Source organism: Nannospalax galili, unplaced genomic scaffold (assembly GCF_000622305.1).
Source record: "Nannospalax galili isolate Female #2095 unplaced genomic scaffold, S.galili_v1.0 scaffold1258, whole genome shotgun sequence".
In the NCBI taxonomy this organism is placed as follows: Eukaryota; Metazoa; Chordata; class Mammalia; order Rodentia; family Spalacidae; genus Nannospalax; species Nannospalax galili.
This window is the reverse complement of record NW_008341370.1, coordinates 371,322-388,830: the sequence shown is the minus strand read 5'-3', so window position 1 is coordinate 388,830 and position 17,509 is coordinate 371,322. Positions and strand designations below refer to the sequence as shown.

General features: G+C 49.5%; 2 protein-coding genes across 4 annotated transcripts in view; both read right to left on the bottom strand.

The window, feature by feature from the left end:
- Positions 1–6,942, bottom strand: part of Catsper4 (cation channel sperm associated 4) — a 14,201-nt gene extending 7,259 nt beyond the window's left edge. For all 3 annotated transcript variants that reach the window (XM_008836807.1, XM_008836808.1, XM_008836809.1), the window contains exons 1-4: positions 6,874–6,942; positions 6,701–6,775; positions 5,940–6,083; positions 3,482–3,583 (exon numbers count right to left, since the gene is read on the bottom strand). In XM_008836807.1, coding sequence (XP_008835029.1) covers positions 3,482–3,583; positions 5,940–6,083; positions 6,701–6,775; positions 6,874–6,942 — 390 coding nt within the window. The remainder of the gene's footprint in view (positions 1–3,481; positions 3,584–5,939; positions 6,084–6,700; positions 6,776–6,873) is intronic.
- A 900-nt stretch (positions 6,943–7,842) lies between these two features.
- The window catches only part of Cnksr1 (connector enhancer of kinase suppressor of Ras 1), a 12,703-nt gene continuing 3,036 nt past the window's right edge, over positions 7,843–17,509 (bottom strand). The window contains exons 2-21 of the mRNA XM_029565248.1: positions 16,307–16,464; positions 16,021–16,202; positions 14,688–14,772; positions 14,201–14,242; positions 14,019–14,123; positions 13,393–13,440; positions 13,204–13,272; positions 12,770–12,871; positions 12,628–12,689; positions 12,481–12,554; positions 12,246–12,352; positions 12,137–12,167; positions 11,503–11,675; positions 10,180–10,253; positions 9,945–10,016; positions 9,363–9,436; positions 9,171–9,232; positions 8,989–9,079; positions 8,731–8,912; positions 7,843–8,423 (exon numbers count right to left, since the gene is read on the bottom strand). Of these exons, the coding sequence (XP_029421108.1) occupies positions 8,154–8,423; positions 8,731–8,912; positions 8,989–9,079; positions 9,171–9,232; positions 9,363–9,436; positions 9,945–10,016; positions 10,180–10,253; positions 11,503–11,675; positions 12,137–12,167; positions 12,246–12,352; positions 12,481–12,554; positions 12,628–12,689; positions 12,770–12,871; positions 13,204–13,272; positions 13,393–13,440; positions 14,019–14,123; positions 14,201–14,242; positions 14,688–14,772; positions 16,021–16,202; positions 16,307–16,464 (2,063 nt within the window). The 3' untranslated portion in view covers positions 7,843–8,153. The remainder of the gene's footprint in view (positions 8,424–8,730; positions 8,913–8,988; positions 9,080–9,170; positions 9,233–9,362; positions 9,437–9,944; positions 10,017–10,179; positions 10,254–11,502; positions 11,676–12,136; positions 12,168–12,245; positions 12,353–12,480; positions 12,555–12,627; positions 12,690–12,769; positions 12,872–13,203; positions 13,273–13,392; positions 13,441–14,018; positions 14,124–14,200; positions 14,243–14,687; positions 14,773–16,020; positions 16,203–16,306; positions 16,465–17,509) is intronic.

The following is a 17,509-nucleotide window of genomic DNA, read 5'->3' as shown; positions in this document are numbered from 1 at the left end:
TGTGGCAGGCTTTTAGAGATATTTGTGGGCTTACTTACCCAGATTCCAAGGAAAAAATACATGTAATAGATAAGAGAGAAAGAAACCAGAGAGCGAGGAGAGAAAAAGAGAGAGAGAGAGAGAGAGAGAGAGAGAGAGAGAGAGAAGAGAAATTAATTGAAAACAACTAGAGCCCAGCGATCAGCGACTAGTTGAATAAGCTATGGCTTATATCTTATGGAGTCCCATGTAACCATAAAGAGATACTTGCAGAGGACCTGGGTTCAATTCCCAGCACCCACATGGCGGCTCACAACCATCTGTAACTCCACTTCCAGGGGATCTGACACTCTCTTCTGACTTCTATGGGAATTGCACCACATGGATGCGAGATGGCTCAGTAGTTAAGAGCACTGACTGCTCTTGCAGAGGACCCTGGTTCGAATCCCAGTGGCTAATAACTGTCCTAACTCCAGTTCCAAGGGATTTGACACCTTCTTCTGATTTCCGTGGACATTGCATGATGCAGGTGCACTTACATACATGCAGGCAATATATTCATACACATGAAATAAAAAAAAAATCATGGGGCTGGAGAGATGGCTCAGCGGTGAAGAACACTGGCTCTTCTTGCAGAAGACCCGGGTTTGAATCCCAACACCCACATGACAGCTAACAACTGTCCATAACTCCAGTTCCAGGGGCAGGGGAATCTTCTACCCTCTTCTGACCTCTATGGAATTTCACAACATGGATGTACTTGCATACATGCAGGCAATACACACTTACACATAAAAATAATAAATAAAATATTTTTTAAAAATCATTAAAAAAGACAAAGAAGAAAGATCTCCATGTATTCATGTAGAAAGATTGTCAGGATTCAGTAAGTACCAAAAGTCAAGGGCAGAGCAATGTTTACAGTGTGTTACTGTCAGAAAAGGGAGGACTAAAAATACATACCTATTTGCTTAGGATTATAAAAATAACTACTGGGAGGGTAAACAAGGTGCTATAAATATAAGAAGATTCCCTAAAGTGCGTGAGGGTGAAGGCAAGAGCATGCAGGATTGGCACAGATGCCAGAATTCTGTGTACCTTTCAATATGGTTTTGGTCAATACATGTTTGAAGTAAATATTCAAAAAGAAAACTACGCCAGGCGTGGTGGTGCGCGCCCGTAGTCCCAGCCCTTGGGAGGTAGAGGCAGGTGGATCTCTGTGAGTTCAAGGCCAGCTACATAATGAGTTCCAGGACAGCTGGGGTTACAGGGAGACCCTGCTTCAAAAAAAAAAAAAAAGAAAACAAAACAAAACTATATTTTAGGGCTGGAGAGATGGCTCAGTGGTTAAGAGCACTGGCTGCTCTTGCAGAGGACCCAGGTTCAATTCCCAGCACCCACATGGTGGTTAACAACCATCCATAACTCCAGTTCCAGGGGATTTGACACCTTCTTCTGGCCTCTGCAGGTATTGCACAACATGGGTGCAATATCTCTGAGTTCAAAGCTAGCCTGGTCTACATAGTGAGTTCCAGGCCAGCAGGGGCTACAGGGAGACCCTGTCTCAAAACAAAACAAACAACAACAATAAAAACTATATTTTAATGGAAAAATCTTCTTAAATGTTGGTGTCAGTCCAGTAAACACATCTTTTTAACCTTTTAGAGTCTGTGCCACACACACAGGAAGACACAGGCTTTCTGTAGAATCTAAGCCTGTAACATCAGCTACTTAAGGAGACTAAGGCAGGAGGGTCACAAGTTCAAGTCCTGCCTGGGCTGTAGTGTAAGTTCAGGGTCATCCTAGGAAACTTAGTGAGGCCTTTTCTCAAAATAAAAAGAAGACTGGGGGCCTGGAGAGATGACACAGCCATTAAAGGCTGAGGCTCACAACCAAAAAAGACAAAAAAGGGGCAAGGGGGCTGGAGAAATGGCTCAGTAGTTAAGAGCACTGGCTGCTCTTTCAGAGGATCCAGGATTGGTTCCCAACACTCACATGATGGCTGACAACCATCCTAAATCCAGTTCCGGGGGATCCAACGCCCTCTTCTGACCTCCACAGGTACTGTATGACACAAGTGCACTTACATTTATGCAGGCAATACACCCATATGCATAAAATAAAAATAATAATAAAATGTTTTTTAAAAGGGGGCTGGAGCCAGGCATGGTGGCGCACGCCTTTAGTCCCAGCACTTGGGAGGCAGAGACAGGTGGATCTCTGTGAGTTCAAGGCCAACCTGGTCTACAAAGCAAGTTCCAGGCCAGCTGGTGCTATAGGGAGACCCTGCCTCAAAAAAAAAAAAAGACCCAAATAAAGGGGGCGGGGGCTGGAGGTATAACTTAGTGGAAGAGCAGTTGCCTAGCATGCATATTCTTTATTCAATCTCCAGTGCCACAAATTAAAACAAAAACCAAGACCAGCCAAGTCAGCTGGTTTACTAATCCACTCAGTATAAAGCTCCTGCTGGATGCCATGCTCTGAACCATTTCTGCCCTGCTTGTCTCCCTTTTGAGAGAGGTGGATAGACAGTACATTTAAACTCTACATGACAGAGATAAGTAGATAGAATCACAGAGACCCAGAGTACCACTAAGCCTAGCCTGGGAGAAGCTTCTCAAAGAGACATCATCCCAAAAAGATGGTAAGTGATTTCATCCCCAAAAGATGGTAATTTTAAAGCCAGGAAAGAGGAAACATCAGAAGCATATTTTATGACATGTGAAAATTATATGAAACTCAAATTTCAAGGCCCACAAATAAAATGTTTTGAGTGTGTGTTTTTTTTTTTTTAACCTTCCTGGGGACAGTGTTCCACTACCTAGCCCAGACGGGCCTTGAACTTGTGATCTTTTTGCCTCTGCCTCCAGAGCTCTAGGATTATAGGTGTGCATCACTCTACTCAGCACAAGTAAAGTCTTCTTGGAATAGAACACGTAGTCCTCATTAATCAGGAAGCTGAGGCAGGAGCACAGGGTGAACCTGGACAACTGTCCATAACTCTAGTTCCAGGGGAATCTAATGCCCTCTTCTGATTTCCACAGGCACTGCACGACATGGGCGCACTTTCATCCATGCAGGCAATACACTCACACAAATAACATAAAAATAAATATTTTTAAAAGATATTATCTGAGATATTGCAGAAAAAGATTATGGAGCCCCGACAGAACCTGGTAAATTAGATAACTCTCTATTCCATTTCTCAGATACAGAAGTCAAGGTTTGCTAGACTATAGAGAGCTGAGGGAGGCTACAGCAGGGACAGAACTGGAGCCCAGGGTGGCAGCAGTTTCTGGACAACTTATGTTCTGTCCTACTACAGACCTCTCTCTCTCTCTCTCTCTCTCTCTCTCTCTCTCTCTCTCTCTCTCCTCTCTCTCTTTTATCTCTCGCTTTCCCCTCTCTCCATATATAACTGCTACTTTGGGGGGCAAGAACTAGATGGACTGCAGACCCTAAGGAGACCTGAGGGCCACAGCAGGAGGTCCTAGGATCTTACCTTCCAGAAAATCCAGAAGCCATTGAGCCAGCCAAGTAAAACCTCACACGTCAGGATGGTCAGCACAATGTCGTCTATGGTGGAGAACAACTCATAGTGTTGCTACATGGAAGACAAAGAGAGTGACAGGTGTCAGTGAGCAGGGCCTGCACCAGGCCAGATAGAGGTTCATGGAAGAGGAGAGGAGGGAGGGGGGAGGAAGGGGGGAGGGAAGGTTCATATCCCTGCTGTTCTTCCTCCTTAGCATCTCTGCGGTTTTTAGTTGACAGTTTCTTCATACACACCAGGCACTGTGCTGTCTGTTCACATACCATTTCGTGTGAACATCGACACTTTTTTGAAAAGAAGATTCCTTTCTTCTCGTTTCACAGAGGGAGAATTAGGGCTCCATTTGCTCATAGTTGGTTGACCTTTATTTACCCTAACCTCTAGAGTAGAGTGTTTGGGGAAGGTAGGCAGAGGAAGGGCTAAATAGACCACAGGAAAGACGATAGTTTTAGTTACATAGAAGAATGCCTGCTTACCACGAGCAAGGCCGAGTTCAATACCCAGAACTGGAGAAAAAAAGGTCAAATACCAAAATGCAGTGTAAAATCAAGGTCATATTGGAATTCAAGTCGGACACACACATAATAAATCTCATTTCCTTTATTTGTTTGTTATTTTGGTCTTTTTGAGACATGGTCTCCCTGTAGCCCCAACTGCCCTGGAACTCGCTATGTAGACTAGACTAGCCTTGAACTCACAGAGATCTGCCTGCCTCTGCCTCCTAAGTGCTGGGATTAAAGGCGTGCGCCACCATGCCTGGCCTTGTTATTTTTATGTGTATGAGTGTATTGCCTGCATGTGTGTAAGTGTACCTGTGTCATGCAGTGCCCTCAGAGGCAAGAAGCTGACAGATCCCCTGGAACTAGAGTTATGGACAGTTGTTAGCTTCCATGTGGGTGATAGAAATTGAACTCGGGTCCTCTGTAAGAGCAGTCTGTGCTCTTAACCGCTGAGCCATCTCTCCAGCCCCTTCTCTTTTTTTTTGGTCTTTTTGAGACAGGGTCTCCCTGTAGCCCCAACTGCCCTGGAACTCACTATGTAGACTAGACTAGCCTTGAACTCACAGAGATCCGCCTGCCTCTGCCTCCCAAGTGCTGGGATTAAAGGCATGCGTCACCACACCCAGCCATCCTTTCTATTTTTTATACAGGTATCACTTAGCCCAGTCTGGCCTCAGACTCACTATGTAACTTAAGCTGGCTTTGAACTCACGGCAGTTCCCGTCTCAGCCTCTCAAGTGCTGGGAGCCTCCATGTGAGTCACCATGTCCAGCACTCTTTTCTTTTTTAATCTTTCTTTCTTTCCCTCTCTCTCTCCTTCCCTCCCTTTTCTTCCTTTCTTTTTAAATCTTTGTGGTGTGTGTGTGTTTGGTGTGCCTGTGAGTGTGAGTGTGGATGCACACCGTGAGAATGTGGAGGTGAGGGAACAACCTCAAGGGTCGGTCCTCGCCTTCTGCCCTGTTGACCAGGGTCTCCCTTGTGCTTTGGTGCTGTGCTTTGTCTGGCTGGCTGGCTTGCTCTCGAACTTCTGGGGGATTCTGCTGTCTCCATTTCCCATGTCTCCATGAGGGCTGGGATTACAGATGCACACTGTACCCGTGTCTGGCTTTTACGTGGGTTCTGTCGTCAAGCCTGTGTGGCACATGCTTTGCCTCACTGAATGATCTTCCTTGCCTACATTGCTTCATTGCTACATTTGCTCAGGATACTTTTCCCCATCCCTTTGGCCCCTTCCTATTTATTCTTCCCTCTCATCTTAAGTGTCGCCTTCTCCAGGAAGCCTTCCCTGATTGAGTTCCATTGTCTTCTTTGACTTACTATGCACCAATGTGCATGCATGCATTGGTAAACGTGTGTTTGCCTGTCTGATTCAGCAACTGGGTCTGCTGGGTTCCTACCTGGAGACTTGGCTTTGAGAAAAGTAGGCACCTGGCCAAGAGTGACTCTCTGTTAGAGATTGTGCATGAAGACTAGATGCTGTTCCTCACCAGGCATTCATCTGCCTAACTGTGCACAACATGCTTTCCTGTCCTTCTGCAAGCCCAGCACATTCCTCAAAGATGGGCTTCAGAACACCCTTCAATATGAAGTCTCCTTTGACCTTCAGATCCCACGCAAGGTCAAGGTAACAGATTTTTTTTGTTTTGTTTGAGATAGGGTCTCATTACATAGCCTTGGCTAGCCTGGAACTCTCTATAGAGACCAGACCAGCCTCAAAGTCAGAGGGATGTGCCTGACCCTGCTTCTCCAATGCTGGGGTTAAAGGCATGTGCCACCACGCCCTGCTAGTGACAGACTTTTGAAGAGCATCCAGTCCAATGATCATACACAGACAAGGAGACTGTGGTCTGAGAAGAAAACACGTCGTTTCATCAGAGTCCATATGGGCAGAGATCAGGCCAGCACCCCACCTGGCCAAGATAAGAGTTGGTGCGGAGAGCAATGGTGATGGCATTGGTCACCAGCAGCAAGGCCAGCAGCAGCTGGAAGGCCGGATGTTGCAGCAACTGCTTGATGTACATGCGAGTGATGAACTCTTGCATATCCCAGGCATCCTGGGAGAGGACAGAAACCTTCCTTTAGGCAGCTGTCACTACAGGTGGCCTCTACACGGGGTACTTGCACCCTATGAATGGATGGGAGCCCCTGCTGAGGGTGATACTGCCTGAGTTCATAGAAAGCTGCTATCATGGTCACCAAAAGAGGGTCACTGTTGGGGACCTTTGGGTGTCTCTTCTGGGGTCTCTACTGGTGGGTGATGATCACAATATAAGGGTTTCTGTGAGGGATCACCTCAGGGGTCACTGGCTGCTAGAGAAGATCCTCAGGGAGAGCATTTAAAGGGTAGAAGTCACATGAGTCCAGGCATACAGCTGAGAAGGTGGGGGCAGGCAGGGCTGGGACCGGTAGTGATCTTCCTAGCCTACATTGCTTCTTTTGCTCAGGATACTTTCCCCATCCCTGTGGAAAATTCCTATTTTCTCATCTTAAGTGTCACCTTCCCCAGGAAGCCTTCCCTGATTGAGTTCCATTGCCTTCTTTGATTTACTACACACTCAGTAATGCATATGCATTGGTAAACTTGTGTTTGCCTGTCTGACTCAGGAACTGGCTCTGTTGGGTTCCTACCTGGTCCCAGCCCTGCCTGCCCCCACCTTCCTATTTTCCTTACCTTCTTGCTCGTGAAATCCCTCCGGTTGATGAGCACTTGCTCCTCATGCCGGCCCAAGGGCTCATAGGCATTTCTCTGCAGGAGAGAAGAGAAGCCAGGCCCTCAGTGCATCCAAGGCCCCTGCCCACCCCATGATGCTAGCTTGGTGGCAGAGTGAGGCAGGTGCTCCCTACCACAGTGGTCAAATGTTTGATGTTGACAGTGTCTGTCCACTTCTGCCACCAGTTTTGTTCTTCAGACATCTTTGCTCTGTCCCCTTTCTCCTCTTCAAAGAAACTTCCCTTCAGGCAGTCTCGCCCCCTCTTGTGGTGAAGTCACAGAAGCAGCCGTTACCTCCAGCCTTCTGTGTTCCAGGGAGACATTCCAACCTGAGAGAAGCTCCTCCCACTGTTCTCCAGGCACCTCACAGAGGGAGCCAGGCATTCTGCCAAGGACTTCAGGATGGGGTCAGAGGTCAGAGGTTGATAGAAGTAAGCCAGGACTCCCAGGCCCCCTGGATGGAGTGAGCCAATGTTTCTTTTCTGGATCCAGGTACTGGAGGTGAAGCTGGGTGAAGGGGAAAACCAGAGATGCCTAGGACTCCCCTCCCCTCCAGCTACCTATCCCACCTTGCCCTACCTGACCTTGTTCCCTTATCTACTAAGTAAAACTTCCTCCCTGGGGATGGGATAGGGGAGCAGGTCTGACCTCCAAGGACTGGGAAGAGATGGGCATGAATGCACATGACCAGAGAGCCCAGCACCCTGACAGGAGCTTTGGATGCAAACCTCAGGCCAAATGGGCTGCACAGAGGGCTTGTTACCCACCCTGTGACCAAAGGCGTTAACTCTAGTCTGACTGTTTTTCCTCCCAGTTCATCTGGGAACGCAGATTCTGAATTATAAGTTTTATTTATTTTTATGTGTATGAGTGTTTGCCTGCATGTGCCCTTGGGGGCCAGAAGAGGGCATTGGGTCCCTTGAAACTGGAGTTACAGATGGTTGCGAGCCACCAGGTAGGTACTGGGAACTGAACCTGGGTCTTCTGCGAGAGCAGCCAGTTCTCTTAATTGCTGAGCCATCTCTCCAGCCCTGAGATTCTTAATTCTAAAGCAAAGACACATAGGTTCATTTTGGAGAAATCAACTTTATTAGGTGGAAAAACATTTCTCATGTAAGATAAACCAGACCTGGTTTGGGGAACTTTGCTGAGATTCCAAGGGAGGCAGGCATGCCCCAGACCCGAGGATGGCCAGGAAAATTTCTTCCTGGCAAGACAGGAAGGCAGCACAAAGATTCCTTTGCTCTAGGAAATGATAGAAGCCCAGGCAGGGGATCAATTTGGAGTAAAGCCAAGAACTAATACTACTGCCAGCTTCAAACACTCCCCAGGGACATGTTGCTTAGACACATTAGAGGCTGGAGATAAAGGAGTCTCCAGGGTCAGATGTCAGGAGCCAAGATACTGGCCAGGGTCAGAGGTCAAGAGGTTGGAGACTGTCCTCTGGGGTCAAGGGAAAGACCTGGGAAGGCTCTTCAGGGTCAGAGGTCAGGGACGTTGGCGACTGTTCTCTTGGGTCAGAGGTCAGAGCTGGGGCGATGCCTGCAGCCTGCAGCCCTCCCCAAGTCCCCAGGCCCTCTGAATACAGCTCCTGGTTCTGCTCCTTCCACCGCCGGAACTTCACCCCAGTGAGCTCAGGGTCACTTAGCACATCCTCCAAGGCCTGAAGCTCCCGCAGCTTTGCCTGAGGTGGGAAGAGAAGGCAAGAATTCATGATCACTAAGGAAGGGGCAGAGTCCAATGCTAACTCCAAGTCCTGTACCCAGTACCCAGCAAAGAGCCTGGGTGAATATCCAATCCCAGCACACAGAACCTACAACTTGGCTGAGCCTACAGCTGAACCCAGAGTGGAGTATGGAGCCCACAAATGTGCCCCAGAATTAGAGAGCCAGGACCCAGAGTCCTCAATCTGCATTCTGGAGCCCAGAGTGGAGCTGGGGCCCAGACACTAGAGAAATGATCCCTTGCTGTGTCCACTGCTCCCAGCTGACCTTGAGGGTGCTTTGCAACACCCGCACACGGTGCACTTTCTCATTGACGTGGGGGTCTTGATTGCGCCGCATGAAAGAGCTCCGCCACTGTTCATGGGTCAGGGGCTGTGGCTGGCCCAGGAGGGACACCCCCCCCTGCCTCAGCCCCTGCACCATCCCTTCCAGCGCCCTGTCACTGCTGTCTGTAGGAGCAAAAAGCAAGATCAGAAAATGCTCGGGTCAGCCCTGCAATCCAGCACCCAGCTCTCAGAGAAGCACCTGCTAGAGAGCCAAAGGAGGTCCTTGGGCTGCGCTGCATGGGGGAGGCCACAGGCGATGTGTCACGACTCCGAGTGTGACCTGGGTTGGGCTGTGCGAGGGCAGAAGAAGAGGGAATCAGCCCGAGTCCCTTCACCCTACTATTCAGCCCCACCTCCCACCCTAAAGGGATCCCTACTCACCGAAGCTGAGCGGGACCCAGCCTCCTCATCAGGGTCTTCGGCTTCAGTCTCACTGTAGCAGTCTGGGAACCATAGGGTGGGTTTGGGGAGGCCAGGGAGTGGCCCAGGGGATTTTAATTCCAGCACCCAGTCCAGGAAAGGCAGAGGCTCAGTGACATCTGGCCTCCTTCTCCCACTCTGTGAGATACCCACCTTCCTCTCGGGCAGAGGGGGCCTGGCCTGGAGACTGGTACTTGGAAATGCAGGTGATAAGCTGGCGTACCCACCTGTAAAGAAACACGTTGGTCCTGGGGTTTCCATTCACTGAGGCCCACTTATGTCTCAGGCTCTTCATTACCCACATCTAATATTTTTTCTGGGATTTTTGTTTGTTGTTTTGTATGCGGTACTGGGGGCTCCCATATGTCAGGCCAGTGTTCTACCATTGAGCTATAGCCTCAGCCATCTTTCCTATTTTGTTTTGTTGTTAGTGTCTTATTATATTGCTCTGGTTGGCCTGAAACTCACCATGTAACCCAGTGTGGCCTCATACACACAATCCTCCTGCATCAGTCTCCCAAGTGCTAGGATTAGAGGTGTGAACCACCATGTCCTAAATCCACAAATTTGATCCTCATGGCAACTCAAGTAGGAATGCTTCTTTGCCCATTTTACAGATGGCGAAACTGAGGTCTTGAGAGGGCCAGGGTTTGAGTCCAGACTTCTGACCCTAGCTCCCAAGCACTCCGATGCCGGGGACTACAGGAGAGTAGGGAAGAGGAGGCGGGTACTCACATGCTCAGATCAGACAGGGTATCGGCAGCAAAGACGAAGGGCTTGTACACGTCATGGGTGAGCTGGAACACACTGCCAGGTAGTGGAGGGGCACCACTCAGCCTCTTCCTGGGCATGTCCATCCAGAATCCAGAGAGGCTGGACCAGGAATCCCAGCCACCTGCCCCATGTCCACCTCACCTTTCCACTCCCGTTTTCTCCCTATCTCCCAGCCCATCACATTCCAAGACTTAACTATTTTTTCTTCTGATCATGTCCACTTTCTAGACTGTAGTTGGAGATGTTGATGAGGCCCTCTGCCTTTTCATCCTGGAGGATCATAGTACAAGAATCAGCTTGGAGCCCCAGGTCTGCATGGAATCCCTTACCCTCAAGGCTCAGTCAGCTCCCTCACTTACCTTAGTTACCCCATCAGGCTCCTGAGGGCAAAGGAAGGGAAAGGATATTTCCTGGTCTCTAACTACAAGTCTTTGGGTTTCTGGGGCTCAGGGAAGGAGGTGTGGCCAAGGGGAGACTTGAAGCCAGGAAAGGGGAGCAAAAGTATCCAGAAAAACAGCCAAGGAGAAGCCTGTTCACGCATGTACTCCCCCAGGAGACTCGACTGCCTCATGCAGCACCGGTTTCTTCTCAGTCTGATTCCTTTTTTCATCTGATTAATCCCCAAATATTGCTTTCAAGTGAAGCTTCTGAACTCAGGACTGGCTCAGACACCTCTGCTGGGCTCCCACATAGCTGTTGGGCTTTCCTCCATCCCTGTATATGTACCACTGTCCTTAAAGCATATATTTAGCCCTTCCCCCCACAGACCTCTAAGTTGCAGAGGAGCAGAAACTAACTGAATATAACCAAAACTAGCTAACCCAGAACTGGGTCCAGTAGGCACCTGAATGTCTGCTGAGTCAATAAATTGAGTGACCCATCAGGAGACGTGGGCAGAATAAAAGTGATTTTCTTTAGACAACATTTTTTACATTTATTTATTTATTATGTGTATGTGTATAAGCCACAGTACAAATATGGAAGTCAAAGGATAGCTTACTAGATAATGGGGATTTGGAGATCAAGCACCTTTACCCACTGAGCTATCTCACTGGTCCTTTTTTTTTTCTGAGACAGGGTCTTACTCTATAGCTTGGCCAGCCCTGAAACTCACTATGTTGCCCAGGCTAGTGTCAAACTCATGGGAATCCTTTTCCCTCAGCCTCCTAAGTGCTGGAATTACAGGCATGGGAGCTTCTCTACATCTTCTGTGACATCATTTCCAACCTTGTTTATTTTTGTTTTTTACTGTTGGGGGTCTAACCTATGTCCTTGTGCATATCAAGGACATACTGTACCACCGAGGTATATTCCCAGACTCTTTAACCTTCATCTACACATGTTTGAACTCACTTCTCTATTAAGAGCTACCCCCATTTTACAAATGGGACTACAGGGGCCTGGGAAGATGTGAGGACTCCCCTGTGACAACAGTTGGAAGTAGATGGTGGAGCAGAAATAAAATCTGTGGCCTGGGGTGACTTGCTTGCTTCCTGTACAAGTGTGAATGAGGGCTCACCTGAGGCTGGCGGTACCAGTACAGCGTGTGTCCCTTGAGCACAAACCAGCAGCGGCGCCAGCGTGGGCCCATGAAGCCGCCAGGTGCCTTGCGCAGTAAGAGCCAACCATCACAGTCAGGCAGGCCCAGCTGCCGGCAAGACACCCTGCGGCGGCTCAGCCTTGTGGCCACGCCTGCAGCGACACAGGGGAGCATGTTGATGAGAGGATGTTAAGGCATTCTCCCTTCTCCAACCTACTTGCTCCCATGAACATCTCCATTGCAGCTGTGAGAACCAGTACTCTGAGCTATGTGAACCAATACTCTGAGCTCAGAATGATTCATGTGTGTTCTATAAGGTAGAGTGGCTCCACTCAGATGCTGGGTGTGTAGCTCAATGGTGGAGTGCACAGCCATCCCCAGTAAGAACAAATCACACACACACACACACACACACACACACACACACACACAGAGGAAACCAAAGATCAGAGGGTAAGCCATTTGTTCAAAGTCACAGTGCTGGTGGAAGGCATGGGCTGGAAGCAGAGGTCTATTTGACCCTAGAACAGATATTTCCAGAAAAGCCCATGTGGGAAGCATGCATGTGTAGCTCCTCATATGGGGGACCCCACCCATTCAGGGGTGCTCATACCTTTTGATTTCTTCTGACCAAGGACAGGACTCTGAAAGGACCATATGGAACTCAGAGAAGGGTCAAGGTCTAGAGCCCACACCTCTCCTTGCTGAGCCCCTGAGTTTACCTTGTCAAAGTGTTCTGAGGGAGCCACAGGCTCTGCTGTTTTTTCTGGAAATGTGGTTGGGGATGCAGGGGGGATGGCCAGGGGCTCAGCATCAAGGGACGTAGAGTCTGTTACAGAGGAAGGAGACAATGGGAAGGTCCATAAGCTTAGGCCCAGGTCTGTGGGGAATAGATGTCAGTATGGAGGGTCAATCGAGCAAACTCAGATGACTTTCTCATTAGGGCTGTAAAACTACCTATCCAGGTAGGGCCAGGTCCAGGACTTGGGTCTGCAGGCAGGCCAAGGGCAAAGAGATCTTCAGATGGGACCCTAGGGAGAAAAAGGGGACTTGAGATGAGCCCATGGTCCCCTCTCCAAGACACACCCGTGTAGAGCTTGTTACCTGGGAGGCTGTGGCACCAGAGACAGTGACTGGCTTGACAGACACAGGGAGTCCAGAGGCATCTGGGAAACAAGCAGAGACAGTGATGGAGCTGACCACAAGAATCTGAGAGCGGATGTGGAGGCGTTCGTGGGGTACATACCTGGGAGGGGGTCTCTGGCACTGGAAGCTTCTTCAGCACTAAGCTAATCCCCGTTGGCTCCCGAAGCAGCTCCCTCACCACATTCTTATGAGGCCAGCCCACCTAGGGGACAGGGACACTGAATGGGAGGCTCTGGAGCAGCCCAACAACTCTTCCTCTCACACTTGGAGCCCTCTCGGAGCTTCCTGCTCTGCCTCATGTAACACTACCTCCAGGGAGCTCTCAGGAGCCCCTTTAACTGAGCTCTGTGGAGGCAAGAGAGAGGTCCTCAGGGTGGACTGTTAAGAAGGTATGGGACTCTCACCTAGGTGAGTTGGCTCATGTCATGGAAGGCAGCTGGTCAACCCAAGGGGCGAACTCCTTGGCTTCCTTCCCCTGCCACCGGGGTCCTCGCACACCCGTCACCTCTGCCTTGCCCTCCCCCCTTCACTTACCACCACCTGCTCATTGATCTGGACAACTTCATCACCAGGCAGGATCTGCAGTTGGGAGCCAGTGGGAACCTGGTATGAGGAATAAAATCTAGAGAGTAAAGCTTTCCTTGGGCCTGAAGCTGGCTTAGTTGGCAGGTTGAGAAGCCCCTGGAAGTGGCCGAGGGATGGGGCCCTGACTTGGATGCTTACTTGGAACACGAAGTGCAGGCAGTTGCTGGTGGTATGGATTTTCAGGCCCTGTGGAGTCAGAGGCTAAGTCAAGCAAAGCTTGGGTACAGTAGGGCCGGTGGGTAAGACCTTACACTGAACACAAAGACTTTAAAGTAGGCAGAGTTGGGGACAGAGCTAGCCCCAACTGCTGTTGTCTGATAAGGGGACAAGGGTGGGGGTGGGGGGCAGGTCACTGATTTCTGAGGTACCAAATTCTCAGCAAGTTTCCAGAAGGGAGAGGTAGAAGGAAAGACATAGCAGAGAGGGGGCGGGGGGGGGGATGGACGACACGGAACTCTGACTTCCCCAACTCATCAAGACTAAAGCAGAAAAGTTCATGTTCTCTCTCATCTCTCAATCTGCTCTAGAACCCATCCCAGGTCTGAGTCACAGGGCTAGAATGTACTACCTGGGGCCACACTGGCACAGCCCCTCTGGCCTGGGAAAGATGCCCAGCAATGGTGAGACCCCCAGGTAGGTCCTCTGGGCCTTAAACACAGATTTACAGCTAGCAATAGACAATGCTGGGGCTCCTGGATTGTGCTTCTGGGCTCAGGCAAGCCTGCCAGGGGGTCTGTAGGGAGAGGTGAGAGGTTGAGGCTCACCGAAGGGTCATCCAGCCGCACCTGCTCCAGCACAGCCGTTTGCTCCAGCAGCTCCTCTGGGCTATAACTCAGGATGTTGTGGCAGACCCCTGCCACATGGCTGCACTGGGAGAGAAGGGCAGGTTTGCTGGCAGAGTCTGACCCCATACCCAATCCCTCCCCACTCAGGTCCTAAGACTCACAATCCTCAGGACATTGCTCTCCTTCTCAGCCTCTGGGCAGTCCTAGAAGCAGAGAGAAAGAGGGAGAGAGAGAAAAAGGGAGAGGCCTCCTTTTAGTAAGGGGTGGAGCTTCCTTCTGAGGACATGGGGTGAGGGTGAGAACTCCCCTACCATCCCTCGCTGACTTTCTTTACACTGGTCTCCCACCTAAAACTAAAGCCTCAGAGTTTCAACTCCAAGGTTTCATCCCACTGACACCTGAACCAAGAAGTTACTACACACATCCTCCCTTACCATCCCTCCCTGAATGTCAAACCTCCCAAGTGTCCCCTGCCAGGGAGACCCCATGCCTTCCCCCACCCCATGGCCTGTCACCCCATACCAAAGGCAGGCCTTCCTCTCCTGTGCTCGCTCAACCCTTCGCCCAGTTCTCACACCCGATCCTGGTCTGATTCACCAGCTATATAAAGCTCTAGGGCCTTGGCCAGCCTGGCCCCTGTCATCATACCTCCTGCAAGACCTGGCCCAGCTCCCCGCACAGCACCCCGATCTCCTGGCAGGTGGAGAAGTCATTTAAGTGGGAGAAGAGGTACCTGGCAGGGAAAGGATAGTTAAGGGACTGTGCTGGATCCAATTCCTCACCTAAGACTTGAGGACAATTCCTACATTCGTGGGTTTGGCTTAGCATAAGATTTATTCAACCTGTGGCCACTACGTGCCAGACCCTATTGTAGGCACTGGGGAGACAGCCATTAAATAGACAGTTATAGCATTAATGATTTAATATCAACTGTTATGAATATTGCAAATGAGCTCTGAGAGTGGAATACAGGGAAGGCTCCCCTGAGGAGGTGACATTTGAGGTGGGACCCGTAAGATAGACAAGTAACTGCCAGTGAAGGGGGAATCCTCCATTCAACAGCTGTCGGGAGGCAGGGGAGACGGCTTAGCAGGTAAACGCAACTGCTGCCAAAGCCACACTCAATCCCCAGCCACATGGTGAAAGGAGAGAACTGACTCTCACATGCTGTCTTCTGGGGGATGGAGAGAGGGCTCAGCAGTTGAGAGCACTGGCTGCTTTTCCAGAGGACCCGATCCAGTTCCCAGCACCCACATAGCAGCTAACAACCATTCATAACTCCAGTTCCAGGGGCTCCAATGCCCTCTTCTGGTCTCTACAGGCACTGCATGCACATGGTGAACTTACATACATGCAGGCAAAACATACACATAAAATAAAATCTTGGGGGTTGGAGAGATGGCTCAGTGGTTAAGAGCACTAACTGCTCTTGCAGAGGACACAGGTTCGATTCCCAGCACCCACATGGCAGCTAACGACTGTCTGTAACTGCAGTTTCAGGGATCCAACACCATCTTCTGACCTTCATGGGCACTGCACAACACAGGTGCACTTACACACATGCAGGCAAAACATTTGTACACATAAAGTAAATAATAAATCAAAAATTTTAAATAAATAAATAAGTGAAATATTTTTAAAAAACGAGCCAAGGGGCTGGAAAGATGGCTCAGCAGTTAAGAACTCTGGTTGTTCTTGCAGAGGACCTGGGTTCGAATCTCAGCACCCACATGGCAGCTAACAACTGTCCGTAACTCCAGTCCCAGGGGATATGACAGCCTCTTCTGACCTCCGTGGGCGTTGCACAACACGGGTGCACTTACCTACATGCAGTCAGTACGTGCATACACATAAAAGAAAAATGATAAATAAAAATTTTAAAATAAATAAAATAAAAAAGATCCAAATACTGTTTTTCTCTCCCAAGCCCTGGCAACCAAGGAAAAGAAGAGTCCTTCACTAGTCACCCCATCCCTGGTACCTGTTAAGCCAGGAGAGGAGAGCACGGGCTTCTCGCACCAGCTCTACAGCAGCATGGAGGACATCAACAGGCGTCTCAGCACAGTCCCCCAGACGGCCTTGGACTAAGCTCTGGAAGGCCTGGGTCCTTTCTAGCAGCCCCTCAGCCAGGCTCTGCAGGTTCTCTGTCTGTAGCTTGGAGCCCTGCATCAGAAGGACGCATATCACTGCTCCCGCAACAGCCATCCTGAACAGGCAAACCCCCAGGTTGGTGGACGCTGCCACCAGCGTGGCCAGTGCTCACTCACCAGATCCCGGAGCTGTTCAAGTCCATCCAGAATGAGCTCCTGGTGGCCCACAGGCCACACAGTCAGAGCCTCGAGGCTTCTGGGACAGAGCTGCAGCAGGTACTTGCCAGGCAGTTTCCAGTCCTCAAAGGGATAATCCTGAAGAGAGTCATCAAGGCCTGTAGGAAGTAGGGTCGGCGCCAGGAAACAGGTTATTCCACTTCTGGCTTCTCATTCTCTCAGAGTTGTTTCCTCCCACCTGTCCCCAATGGGGACTCTGAAAGTCAGGCTGGGTTCTACACATCTCAACATCTCCTAGCTGATACTATTAGGTTGAAAACCGTATACAACAGTGGCCATAGCAGGTAACCAACCTTTTAATATTGCAACAGACATTGTCATCAACTCAGTTCATGCTTAAGAAACACAATCCAATTACCAAAAAGAAAATGAAACAAAAATCACAACAACCAAAGGGGGAGGGGGCTGGAGAGATGGCTCAGCATACACTGTTCCTGCAGAGGAGCTAAGTTTGGTTCCCAACACCCACTATGGCTCACAACTGCCTATAACTCTAGTTCCAGGGAATCCAACACCCTCTTTTGGCATCTAAGGACACATGCACTCAACATGCAAAAACCTATACATAGACATACATAATTAAAAAACAAAATTAGGGCCTGGAGAGATGGCTCAGCGGTTGAGAATACTGAATGTTCTTGCAGAAGACCTGGGTTCAAATCCAGGCACCCACATGGCAGCTAACAACTGCTCATAACTCCAGTTCCAGGGGACCTGACGCCCTCTTCTGACCTCTGCGGGCATTGCATGACACGGGTACACTTACACACACGCAGGCAATACACACATACACATAAAAATAATAAAATATTTTAAAAAACAAAATTAAATCTTAAAATTATTTAATATTTTTATTTTATGTGTATGAGCCTTATGCCTGCTTGTACGTAAGTGTACCTGTGTCATGCAGTGCCTGTGGAGGTCAGAAGAGGTGTTGGATTCCCTGGAACTGGAGTTACAGGTGGTTGTTAGCCACCACGTGGATGATGGGAATTGGGTCTTCTGCAAGAGCAGCCAGTGCTCTTAACTGATGAGCCATCTCTCCAATCCCTTTGAGAAACATTTTTAAATGAACCCCCACCCCAAGACCAAAACCAATCCAAACCAAACCTAATCAAAATACTCCATAATGTTTTGAGTAAG